The sequence below is a fragment of the Cebidichthys violaceus genome, unplaced genomic scaffold (genome assembly GCF_023349555.1).
Source record: "Cebidichthys violaceus isolate CVI_PGR_0920_01 unplaced genomic scaffold, fCebVio1.0.p SCAF_25, whole genome shotgun sequence".
Lineage (NCBI taxonomy): Eukaryota > Metazoa > Chordata > Actinopteri > Perciformes > Stichaeidae > Cebidichthys > Cebidichthys violaceus.
The window spans coordinates 4,838,603-4,852,179 of NW_027176428.1; the positions used below are offsets into that span (position 1 = coordinate 4,838,603).

Here is a 13,577-nt window from a genome sequence, read left to right on the forward strand (position 1 = left end):
ACACTTATTTTTCAAGTGTGTGTATTATTTGCCAAAAGGGCTGTTGCTCATAAGAGAGTGCTGAGCAAATGCAGTAATGAAAGTAGTAGTACACTGCATATGTATTTGTATTTCAACTGTGTGTGTGTGTGTGTGTGTGTGTGTGTGTGTGTTTCAGTTTGTTAATTTCGTCTTACCTGCGCAGCCAGTTTTTTCATATAGGGGTCAATCTCATCCAAGATGTTAAAGCCTTGTTGGAACAGTGTGCACTGGGCACGCATGAAGGACAACATCTGGAGGAGACACATGGAGACAATGATGGTTGTAATACAATCAGAATCAGAAAAAATGTATTGCCGAGTAAGTTACACATACAAGCAATATGACTTGGTGAATGGTGTGTGACAACTGTATTACTTATCCTTCTCACACCACAGGGACTCCACAATGTAAATGTTTGTTAGACTCTCATGAACAAAACATATGCAATAATGTTGAGATGTCAATCAGAAACTAGAGGATATATATTTGGGCTACTCACTGCATCCAGGATTTCAAACTTCTTCTTGGCCTGAAGCACATTAATCTGAAACAAAAAGGAAAATGTAGGTTTTAGGTTGCTTTTTTGAGACAATATGTGATTTAATCCCTTTTTAAAAGAACACAACGCTTCCTTTTCTGCATTGAGGAGTATTGACAGTGTGTGTATATCTAGGCTCAGCAGCTATTAACTGTTAGCGCCACTTACTGGACAGCACTGATAAAACAATATGGAGTATGTTTGTGTGTGTGTGTGTGTGTGTGTGTGTGTGTGTGTGTGTGTGTGTGTGTGTGTCTGTGTCACCTGCAGTACGTAGTCTAGTGCCAGGTGCCTGAAGGCTTTGCGGCTGAGGATGAGAGCCTGTGTGGCCTCTTCAGCCTCATGCACCTTGTTCCTGGGTGCCTGGGCGTTCTTCACCTGGGCCAGCTCCATGTCCTCACGCACCCGGTCAAACTGCTTCTTGGTGTCCTTGAATTTACGCACATCCCTGATGGAGGCGCAGAGATAGAGGTAAATAGTTTAATTCATGTCCATGTCTATGCTAAATCACAAGAATATGTAGGTCTTTTATTTTGAAATGCATGATTTGTGTTATTACTGGGCATTTTAGGGGAAAACAGTCACTTTCTGCCCTAAGATGCCTTAGATGCCTGTTTCCATCACCATCCAGTCTTTAGTCATTATATATAAACTTGAATACATCTTTCTTTAGATCAGCTGGGGGAAGCTACTTAATAAATTGTGATGAGATACTCACTCTTTAATGAAGGTGTGAAGCTGCTGCTTGATCGACCTCTGAGCCTGGTCAAATAATATCTGTGCATAGAGAAGGGGACAGAGGTGTGAAACATCAGCATTTTATATTACAACATGAGCTACAATGCTTGGCGGCAATTAAAGCACCGGCTGTAAGAGTAGCGTCTGAAAACCTGTAGTTGCTACATCACGCCACAAGATGGCAGTATGAATCCTTCCACGTCATCGCTGTAGCACATTGTGCCTCAGGCAGATGAGGGGAAAGGACAGAGACAGGAGGACATACACACATGTGCACTCACTCAGCTGCTGCCTCAACAGATTTTTAGCCCTAAAGGATTTTACTCTTCTGGTTAACTGTGTGATTTCCACTTCTCCTCCTCCTCTTCTTTCTTTCTCTCATCTCACACTCCTGTCCTTCACCTCCTCTCCTCTTCCTTCTTTATGTTTTTTCTCATTATTTCTTGTGCATGGTGAGCAAAGATTTCTCTTCCATTTCTATATTTATTAACCACACTCCCAAAATAATGAACACAGAATGGTTGCTGTTAAGCAGACCATCCATCTTTATATGTAGCCTATATGTCTCACCAATTTGTGTCCATGGACAATGACAATACCTCAGTGAATGCCTCAACATCCATGCAAAACAAACACACACACCCACCCACCCATGCACACACGCACACGCGTGCACACGCACGCACGCACAGACACACACACACACACACACACACACACACAATGCAAGACATACACAAACAATGTAACAATGTCAACAACAATTACTGTTGGTAGGCTGTGGATTAAACTTTCTAAAGCAATCCCCAGTTAATAAACATACACATTGAGAATTACAGGCTTAGTGTGTGTTTGTGTGTTTGTGTGTGTGTGTGTGTGTGTGTGTGTGTGTGTGTGTGTGTGTGTGTGTGTGTGTGTGTGTGTGTGTGTGTGTGTGTGTGTGTATGTCTCAATCTAATGACTTGCATGCAGATCCTGATGACTTGACATGCTGGAACTCTGATTTCTTGCAATAGATGGCAGTACAAACGTTTTCACAAATGTACATTGCACTCATTGTGGGAATATAAATCACCTGCTGTAACTCTTTTTAAATGGCTGCCTGAGTTACACGTGGTCAGTCAGCTATCAGCTCATTTATACGTGTCTTCGCACCTGCAGTCCCTTTCTATAAGTCCTATCTTTTCGTTGCTGTGCAATATATTATCAATGCAAGGGGGAAAATACATATACATGTACATATATATGTATATATATATATATATATATATATACATACATATATATGTACATGTATATATATATATATATATATATATATATATATATACGTATATATATATATATATATATATATATATATACGTATATATACATACATGTATGTACATATATATATGTATATATATATATATATATATATATACAGTATATGTACATGTATAGATATATATATATATATATATATATAAAATATAGTTCAAATTAACAGTTCACACCCCATGAAACGTTGTGGTTGTATCAGCAAAGATTCGTTTTTCCTATCAACTTCAACTATTCAAATCAAATTCTGACAAAAATACACTAAAATCTTGTACAAATCTGTTCAAAAACACTGTGATATCATTCTCAATCTGTTAAGATTAGGGTAGGAATTATGTATTTTGGAAAGTAAACACGTGCTTATTTTGTGCTTTAAAGGGAGATTAACTTTCCTGTTTGATTGGCTTCTTTAGTGGCTGACGAGAACAGAGAAAGTGAAGAACTAAGCATCCGTGGGTGGTCGAACAAAGACAGATTCCCTTTCACTATGTCTTTCTCTTCCCTTCCTTCACCACCTCATTCATACTGTCTGCCATACAAGCTATTAGTGTAATTCCTGGATGTTAGACAGGATGAGTGGGAGGCCTGTGGTGAAGGGTAAGTGAGTGTAGGGTGGAGATGATGGTATAAGGAGGATGGATGGAGCAGTGGTGGAGGGGCAGTGGAAGAGAAACAGGTGGTGACAAAAAACAACAACACAGCCAGTAGCCTCTAAGCATGGCCAAATGATGCATTTTCCTGAAATATCTAATGATGGTGGGGGTTAAACAAGCTTGAAAAATGAGTGATAAGAAAACAAACAGACCAAAGAAAAGGATACCAACAAGCGTATCTGATGCCAGTTTAATTATTAGAGTCTCTGTTAGAAGTATTGAAGTCCGATATATATAGCTTACAAGCTTTTAATTCAAAACTTCAGCAGAACAACGTCATTTTGTTCTGAAACCGAAATGATGCCATGACCCTAAAAATATTTAAACCATGAAATATGTGTCCAACAGGGAAAACTTGGATTTGTGGAGACTGTTGATTGTTGCAAGTGCTTCTTTTTCTAATCTTTTCTCTTCATTCCTTTCTCCCCTTCATTCCTCTCACAGCCCTGCTTCTCTCCCTCGTGTTCCCTCTTCCACTGTTCTTATACTACTTTCACCTTTCTTTTTGCTGCATTTGTTGACACACAAATAATCATGCACAGGCATGGAGAGGCAAATACCTCATAACTCCACACACTCTCACATATTGCCTCACTATTAGTGTCGTAAAATGAGAGACAGAGTCACTCGTGCATGAACTGTGAAGTCAGTGTGTATAACTTTCAACCATTTAAAATGTCAGTCATAATATCTCTTTAATTTTAAAACTGACTTTAGGCTTCCCAGACCTGTCGCAGATTCCCAGAAAAGGACGTTTCTTAATCACACTTAGTCATGAGGAGAGAGTCATATGAACTTGTATGTGTGTGTGTGTGTGTGTGTGTGTGTGTGTGTGTGTGTGTGTGTGTGTGTGTGTGAGTGAATGTTTGTGTATTATAGCTGCCGTACACATCTGCCAACACATGTGGTTTGAATCAGACACACGCATATGGACTGGCCTGTGTGGACAGATTCACTGTCACAGAGAGAGGTCACAGTTAAATTGTGTGGTGTGTGTGTGTGCGTGTGTGTGTGTGTGTTGCAACACTGGACCCAGGAGGAACTGGATGTCTGAAAGACGTTAACATGCCAAGAGGACCTGGGCGTGTCAGAACAACACTCTACCTCGACCTCTTGCCATTGGCTAAAACTAGTGTGAGTGTGTGCGTGCGTGCGTGCGTGCGTGCGTGCGTGTGTGTGTGCATATTACCATGTGGTAGTTGACAATCTCCTGGAGGCTTTCTCCACACTTTTCAAGACATTCCTTGAATTGAAGACACACACACACACACACACACACACACACACACACACACACACACACATATATAATGTAATTACACAGCTTTCTATATAAACATAAACTTCTTTTTCACATAATAAATAATATAAAATCCCCCCAAAAACAGTCTAAACTGTCTACAAGCTGTGATGCATACCTAAGCTTAACCTTAAATGGTTATTGACTGTGAAACAATTATGTCTCTTCTGCTTCACCCAAAGCTACCAAGGCAACACCCGTACTGACAGGAAATCTAGTCCAAATGTTTTCCTAGAAGAAAACCATAAAGCAGGTTTCAGATGTCTCTGCTTCCAGCCATGTAAACTATCAGCATACACATCTCCTGCCTGCATGTGGTCACATCTGTCATGTTTAAAACAGCTGGATAACTCTGTGCCTGGTCAATACTGTTTATGCTGCTCTACTGTTAATATTCATGTGGAGAATCACAGGAATGTCCCAGCAATCATTTGCTAAGATGCTGACCCTAAAATACTCCTCAGTGAATGTACAGATTTGAATTCAGTTTTAAAGAAAGTGCAACCTCCGCTCACCGATATCATCTCCTCTTTCTTGCACTGCTGGGACAGATCCTTGATTCCGTTAACAAAGAGCTTGTTGGCGCTGACGTAGGCCCTGCCGGCATCGATCATCCCACTGCACAGCTTCACCAGCTAGTGGGAATGGAGAAACACAAAAATAATCACTTCAAATACACAACAATAACACAGTTGTACATTAATAGTTACAGTGATAGCGTGTATCAAAATCATTTTGGTCACATTCAGAATCCAGGAGGATGCTCAAATTTAGAATAATCCTTTTGGTTGAATCAAGACCAGTGCAGGCATTATTGAAGCTATGTCTGCTATCCAAATTAAATTAGATTTATTAAGCATTCTTATAGAAGAGCAAATTTTAAATATGATCAATATCATCTGTAAATCTGCACCTTGACTGCAAATAACCTGATAGGTCTAAATTAAAAATAAAGGGATCTTTCAAATTATTACAATTCATCCTGAGGGCAACATAAATATTTGAACACAAATTTCACCATCCAAAAGTTGTTGAGACATATCAGCCTCATGGTGGCGCTAGAGGAAAAGTCAGGAGATCACCAAAATCTGTAGGATTCTTCATGCGGGAGCCATGAACAAAATTGTATGCCGATCCATGAGGTAAATATTAAAAGATTTCACAGGATAAGGATAAAACTTGAACTTCTGATGGCACAAAAAGAAAAGTCGGAGGATCAACAAAGTGATTAGGATTCATCCACTGGCCACGATGAATATACCACATTTCATGATAATCCATAAAATTATTGTTGAGAAATTTCATGCAAAACCAAAAAATGTCAACCTCATGCTGGCGCTAGAGTAAAAGTGAAGGGATCAACTTTTGTGACATCCCCGAGGACCATGTGTTTTTGAAAGGAAACCATAATAGTTGAGCTATTTTAGTCTGGACTGACGTGGTATCCTTAGAACCATGTTGCTAACATGACTAAAAACCATGTTGCTAACATGATTAAAAATCACTGTGAAGGGAGGCCATTTTCAGTGTGCACATTTCATACTGAGAACTTAGGCAGTAAAATGAAATGGCATAAAGTAATACAGTGCACATACTGTGAGTTCAGACCCAGCCATATGAGAGCAAAAATTGAATTGTAAACATATTAATATATAACAATATATTACCAGGTGCAGACAGTTCACAGCAATGGTATGTACTCTTTTAAACACCACATGAACTGGCAACCGCTGCACTTTCCCTCTTTACGGGTTATATGATAAGCTACAGAGTGGTACACTGTCATTACCACCACACTCATGCAGCTGATGTGTACTGCAGGATCAGGACGTGTGTGTTGGTCAGGGATTATGCAGAAGAGAGAGAGCAAAAAACCTTTAATTATCAAATTTGGTGCAGGAATTCCCAAGGTTGTTGCAATGTGAGTGCGGTTTTCTGGGTAGCCAACAGGCCAAAGATGAGAAACCAGAGAGGGAGGACCGATAACTGCATGATCTACGACAACGTGACTAAAAAATAACAGTTGTAATACATGTGTGAGCATTGCTGAAACAAGCAGCTGGCTCTAAATGTGTGCATGTGTGATTTGCAAAATGTACAGTGTGCACACTGTATAGATGTAGTTATGTGATGTGCATTAGTATACACAGTATACATGTTTACGTTCACGTGTACATGATTGACGCTATTATGAATTTAAAGGACAAGGCAGCATGATTCCTGCCTTGCTGCTGCTGCTCCCAGGCTGGTCTGACAACAAATCTGCTATCAAATTTGCCAATATGTGGGAATCTGATCTCATCGTGTGCTATACAGAGCCCCAAGGGTCTAAGCTTGGCCATTAAAGGCACAGTATATGTGTCAGGATCTGTTGATAAATGGGTTGGAAGAGCCACAGGGGTCCACTCGAAGTCAAAATGCCACATCTGGTACCACATGACAGACCATGCCCTGTTAATAAATTGACCAAAACAGTTACTGTGAAATGCAGAGGTCCCGCTGGTCAATGAGGTGTGGGATGGGCATTTTACATTTTGGGGCAAATTATGAATTGTCTATTGCAGTGATGGTTTTGCTAATTATGGTTTGTGGTAGAAATACTTCAATCCAGTACACTAGTAAACTGCTAAATATAGCGAGCAGGGGTTGAAAGCATCACAATGATCAGCATTGTTGTGTTTTCACACCGGTTTTCACACCGGTCACAACAGTTAACATCACCGCAGGCAGGTTCAGCTGTCATCAATGTCATAAATGTCCTCCTCTAAGAGCCTTCATTGCTGCCAGAATGTCCTCAGGCAGCTTCAGAGCACCCTAACAGAGCAGTGTGAGGACCCCTGCTGAACAGAACAAATCACCCTGAAGGAAAACCCCTCCCATGCTGGTCATCGTTCAATGGTGTTCAAATGGAGCTCAAAGTTCAATGGAGGCTCCTGACCTATTGGGGGCAGGAATAATCTGTCTGTGTGTGTGTGTGTGTGTGTGTGTGTGTGTGTGTGTGTGTGTGTGTGTGTGTGTGTGTGTGTGTTTATTTTATGTGTGACTGGGTGGGGGAATGGACATTTGTTTGAAATGTCAAAGTGTCGCCTGTTGGTTCACTAATTTAAGAGATGGGGTTTTAACAATGTGGACCTATTCATAAACCTGAGATAGACTGCAGTGACAAGAAAATGTCACAATCATCTATATAACCACTTTATCACCGAACAAAGGACATGAATCTGTATTTATTATCTACCGGCTGCAGATGAAGATGGACTGTATGCTTGTAAGTGACCTTGATTTAAACATATTATTAATGAGAAGTTTCGGACACAAGTAGAGCAAGACTAGAACAAAAATAACTACAAAACAAACAGAGAGAAAGGGAGATAGAAGAGGAAAGGAGGTGCGGTCAACACATAACTACATTAACGCTATCTCGTCCTCTAAATGCTCTCTGAGTAACACGTCTATTAGGTTATCTAAAGACAGTTTATCTGCTTCTTAGGTGACAGTTCTTGCTGGTCTTACATACTGGAAGCCTTTGAAGTAATATTATCTGGCAATGATTATCTAAGAAATTCATTTCCATTACCTAGTTTACTATTAACAAATTAAACTATTCTTTTTCATCATGATTTTGTTTAGGTGAGTGCAGCTAATCCATATCATGTTCTGCTAGTAATATGTAGACTGCTAGTGTAGAATGTGTAATATATGTATCATTAAATAATGTGAAAATAATCCAAGTACAATGCACTCCAGAGTAACTGAAACCTTAAAAATATGGTGTCTCCACAGTGGTGGGTCTTAAATGAGCTAGCTTTATTTCATATCTTATAAATACTAACAAATAATGATTAGCTGTTGTTGTATTGCTATTGTATAAGCAGGACAAACAAAGACATCACATGCTCAGATAAGGGCTGCTCTCATACTACAGAATATAAACCTGCCTCTGTGACATTAATCAGTGTTTCCTCAGTGTGTTTACCGTGCACAAGCACCAACAAACGCGCACGCGTGTGTGTGTGTGTGTGTGTGTGTGTGTGTGTGTGTGTTATCTAGCAGTGCATGAACCTATTAAATATAATAACTCAAGTCTGCAGTGCTTCCTGGTTTAAATAGCATTGGCATTTAGATAACAGAGGGCGAGAGAAAGACAGACAGACATAAAAAAATGAAAAGAGAAACACAATTACAGAGAGAGCAACAGAGAGACAGAGGTACACGCAGACAGGCAGACAGACAATGGCTCTATAATCAGTTTCCGAGCTAAAACAAAAATAAATGTTAATAGGCAACGTCACCTGGTGGCGTTTTTCATTCAATCAATGGGAATCAAATCCAAAAAGTTGCTCTTTTAGTGTTCTAACAATGTGCAATATAAGGTAATTGTTTGTGATTTTCACTAGAAACATGATGGAAGAAACCAGTTAAAAGTTATGTATTACACACTCAGTATATCGGTCAAATTTGACATTTTAAGTCTAGAGAAATAACATGTTTGCATGGTTCATACCTTGTCGAGCTTTGCCTCAATCTCCACCACGTCTGTCTCCACATCATCAATGCCAGCCCTGCAGAGAGAACACAAAGCCACACAGTTAATCAGATCTACTCTTTTATATGCCAGACTCTGTACAAACCAGACAGACGGCCGTTTCTGATAAGAGGAACCACACCACGTTAAGCTGAAAACCATCACAGTCAGAACAAGGTTCAAACTGGAGTTTGGGAGAGATTCTTGGATTAGTGGTACACCACAATGTCACAGTGACTAGTAACAAATAACCATGTCTGTAACATCTTTAAAATCAGACAAATAATGCAAAGGGATCAAAAGGGATTGAGAGATGAAAACATGATTGGAAGGAGAAAGTAAAAGGACCAAACTGAGAAAGTAAATGTATATTGTACTGTACTTCTGTGCATTCAAACATGAGCCAACCCATCAAGAGTTTACAGTGTCTGTTTTTTTTACCTTAACTGAAAATCAAGCTGCAATCAGAAACCACACATCACAGCCTCACAGACTCAAACATTAATGACTGGACCGACAAAGGCATCACTCTGAAAGATTAGTGGCCACGGCCGAGCTGCAAAATCAATGAATGACATCATGCAGAGAATATAGACTGGTACTTAAGTATCTATAAGGTGAGCGGTTAAAAGAGGCCAACACAGAAGGTTTTATATTGGGTACCGGCAACTTCTAATTTAATAAACAACAATAATGCATTAAAGTACTCCAGGTTTAGGTGTGATTGTGTATGTTTTTTTTAAATCTACACTAAATATGAAGATAATCAGCAGGGTGTGTGTGAGTGTGTGTCAGGTGGTTTTGGTGGGCAAGAAGCCTTTACCACCATCCTTCCCCTGGGGGTCTTCTTCCATTAGCGTGCAAGAGTACACACACACACACACACACACACACACACACACACACACACACACACACACACACACACACACACACACACACACACACACACACACACACACACACGGCAGATAATCCTGGATGATGACACAAACAGAGCATGCTGATACAGTATGGAGGAACCCGCTCAGCAGACACACACACAAGAAGACACATTTACAGGGTAAATGGACTGTACTTGTATGCCGTTTTTATACACTTCCGACCACTCAAAGCTCTTTAACACTACACATCATCACATCCATTCATCCACTGATGGCAGGGGCTACCATGCAAGGTGCCACCTGCCCATCAGGACTAACTAACCATTCATACCCATTCATACACCACAGTGTCTTGCCCAAGGACCCATCGACATGGACTAGTGGAGCCAGGGAGTCAGCTGTAATGGCAACTCCTTATATGTGGCCACAGAGGCTGTACTTGGGGTCTTTCTATTTCAAACTTTACACCAAAAAAAAAAGAAAAGCACATTAGGCTCAAACGCAATTCTGTCAAAAAACCAAACTCATAATATCTCCTCAAACAAATAGGAATGAACTCATTTGTCTCCAGGATCAGCTGGAGCCTATTGGAGATGGGACGAGCCAAGGATCAGCGTCACACCCTGCATGTGCTGGAACTTGTCGATCGTAGCCCCAAAACAATGATCTCATCACACAATCTCAACCCCACCCTCGTCTTCAACTCTTTAACAATCTGAAAACACCTTGACAGCTGATGTTATACATCTTAGCAGAAATAGAGGAAGAACATGTAAACAATTAAACAACCTTCTCAGCTAGTTTATTTTGTAAATGTTGTGACGCGATCTATTTCTGCTTAAGAGAGGACGTCCACAGCTGAGGGGGGGGGGGGCTGAGATGCCAGTCTGCAGCTTTAACACCTGTTCTGGAGAACAACATTCCCAGAATTCCTTTCTGCTCCTGACCTTTTTTTTCTTTCTTTTTTTACAATGCTTGGTGATGTGCTTATTCTTGACTTGTGTCTGTCCTTCACTTCTTTTCTCATCCAGAACACACACTGAACACAGACTGCACTTTTCTTCACCACAACATCACACTAACACAGCAGGCAGGCATGTGTGTGGTCTGCACAGAAGGCTGATTCATACTGTTTCAAAGAAAAAGGGAGAACTGGAGATCAGAGTTGAGAGACCTTTCATTAAGCCGATTGAGTAATTTGTTGCACTAATACAAATACTGTTGTTCATGCAGTGTAATCCATCAAACTGGCTTATAGTTCTGCTCTTTAGCTGCATGTCAATTAGAAATACAACACTGCACATCCAAGCTCCACTCCCAACAGCATAATGTTCTCCATTAAGTCACTGGGAACCAAACACATACAATGTCAAACAGCTGTTCAATCTAGAGGATAAGCTCATTACAAGCGTGTCTCGTTTCGGGCAGCACACACTGCCAATAAACAGTGACTGATATTTGATGACAAGGACACACGGACAACATTTAATACAGATTGATCCAAGTTTTCAAGTTCAGTACAGTCTTCAGAAATAAGGATGACTGGTACTTGTGCTTTAAGTTGCAGTTTGAATGCCTTTTTTCATCATGCATGTATGTGCACTGGGAATTATAAGCTTTGAAAATCAATATACTAAGAAGGTTGTCAGCTCTGGCAAGGTTAAATACCAAAGAAACAACACTACAGAGGTGGATGTGTGTGTTTGAGAGTGTGTGTAAGCTTGTCAATGTAGGTTTGTCCTTATTTATCCTTTTTAAAACCCTTTACATTGTTCAGTATCTCCGCTATTAATGTGTTTCCATAACTAAGAGCACCAGAGAGTTATGAGATTAAATTGAAATGGAGAATTAATGACTCCCAAGGAGGATTATGGGTAATGCTGCAAGACACGATGGTTGAATGAAGACGCAAAGGCAGTGAGGAAGAAGATATAGGTGTGTGTTTCGAAATCTGGTCTCAATGACACTTGCATCCTGTGTGTATGCAGTGTGTTCAGTGTGTGTTTAAATGCTGTAGGAACACCCCAAAGCTGCTCCACTGAGGATGATGCTGCCCAGTCAGGAGGGGGGGATGGGCTCGTACTCGCCAGTGGTAGCATACTGTACACCGTCTGACATCATAGTGAGGGCGGGGGAGGGGAACCTCACGTGCACAAGCTCTGAGTGCACTACCATCAGCCCAAACAACCATCCACACTACATACAGTCTATTCTTGTCCCCCATGCCGTGTGTGTACTCTAGCATGAAGCTTGCGTGGTTACCCTCTCGCATCTCTTGACATAAGAGCCTAGTGGACACACACTGCACGGGCGCCAGCCCAGAGATGTATCTGAGCCCCCATGTCTTCCAGACTCGATGTGTCATATTGCATCACATCTACATCGGCATCACATACCAGAAAAGCCCGTACCCCAATGCCTTAAATACTCACATGCAACGAGACATTAACAAAGATATTCAATGGAAGTGACATGATACATGTCTATAAGACATTATGTGCCTTGAGTAAAACAAACGTGACTATGTAGAGTAAGATGCAAGATATAAACCTGTTTAACAAGGGGACAGGATTAACGATGAAAAATCTATGACAGATGAAAAACTTCTACTTTAGAACTGAAAGTAAAAATGCAGCGTCTCATCAAATGTTATGGCGCATCCATGCAAAGTGTGAGTGCACGTGTGTGCCCTGATGAATCTTCATTTACTGTTCAACTTTGTCAGTGATGCTTCCTAATCTGACCTAAAATGCATGTGTATTTGCGTGACAGATGTGCATTTTGTTTATTGAATATAAGCATACTGAACTATAGCAAAGACAGTTTATTGTATCATCAACTTTTTCTCATGTAATTCTTGCATCATTTTTTTAAACATTATTTCCTAGCTGACTCAGAATATCAGGTTGTAATGGGCAATGACCTAATATTTTACTGACATCAGGTATATGGAAAGTAAATCGACTGTCTGTGTGTAGTCAACACACACACACACACACACACACACACACACACACACACACACACACACACACACAAATATGAATAAACAAATATGACAGACTGAGTAAACACACACACACACACAGAGACAGACAAAAGAGCTAAGCAAATGAATCAGACGCAGAATATGACAGACGACACACACACACACACACACACACACACACACACACACACACACACACTGACCCAGAAACCTAAAATACTAAATACATGGTTTTCATGAGAAGACTCTGTTCGGACATGAGACAAAACTACGTATAAAACATTCAATCTGCCAAATTTAGTTTCATTCACACAAACAGGTACCTTAACTGTCTGCTAAACAAAGAGGATGAATAAGTCTCTTGCTGCTGTGTGAACAACTGTTTGCTAACAGCTGGAACATTTACATAAAACAACATTTTCATGCCACAGTATAAACAGGAGGGGGAGCATGGCAAAAGTCTTGTTATTACTGTAAGTACACAGAGAGCTTCAAACTGTCTCATTTATAATGTATACACACTTTCATCATCCTCTACCCACAAGTTCAGACATACACACACGTCAAAATATCCCCTTCCCAGAATTCCAAGTAGCGAGCTCCATG

General features: G+C 40.4%; 1 protein-coding gene across 1 annotated transcript in view; it reads right to left on the bottom strand.

The window, feature by feature from the left end:
• The window catches only part of LOC137879419 (arf-GAP with coiled-coil, ANK repeat and PH domain-containing protein 3-like), a 54,114-nt gene that overhangs the window by 19,759 nt on the left and 20,778 nt on the right, over positions 1 to 13,577 (bottom strand). Inside the window, exons 2-8 of the mRNA XM_068720121.1 lie at positions 9,078 to 9,135; positions 5,089 to 5,208; positions 4,463 to 4,516; positions 1,278 to 1,336; positions 824 to 1,007; positions 521 to 565; positions 177 to 272 (exon numbers count right to left, since the gene is read on the bottom strand). Of these exons, the coding sequence (XP_068576222.1) occupies positions 177 to 272; positions 521 to 565; positions 824 to 1,007; positions 1,278 to 1,336; positions 4,463 to 4,516; positions 5,089 to 5,208; positions 9,078 to 9,135 (616 nt within the window). The remainder of the gene's footprint in view (positions 1 to 176; positions 273 to 520; positions 566 to 823; positions 1,008 to 1,277; positions 1,337 to 4,462; positions 4,517 to 5,088; positions 5,209 to 9,077; positions 9,136 to 13,577) is intronic.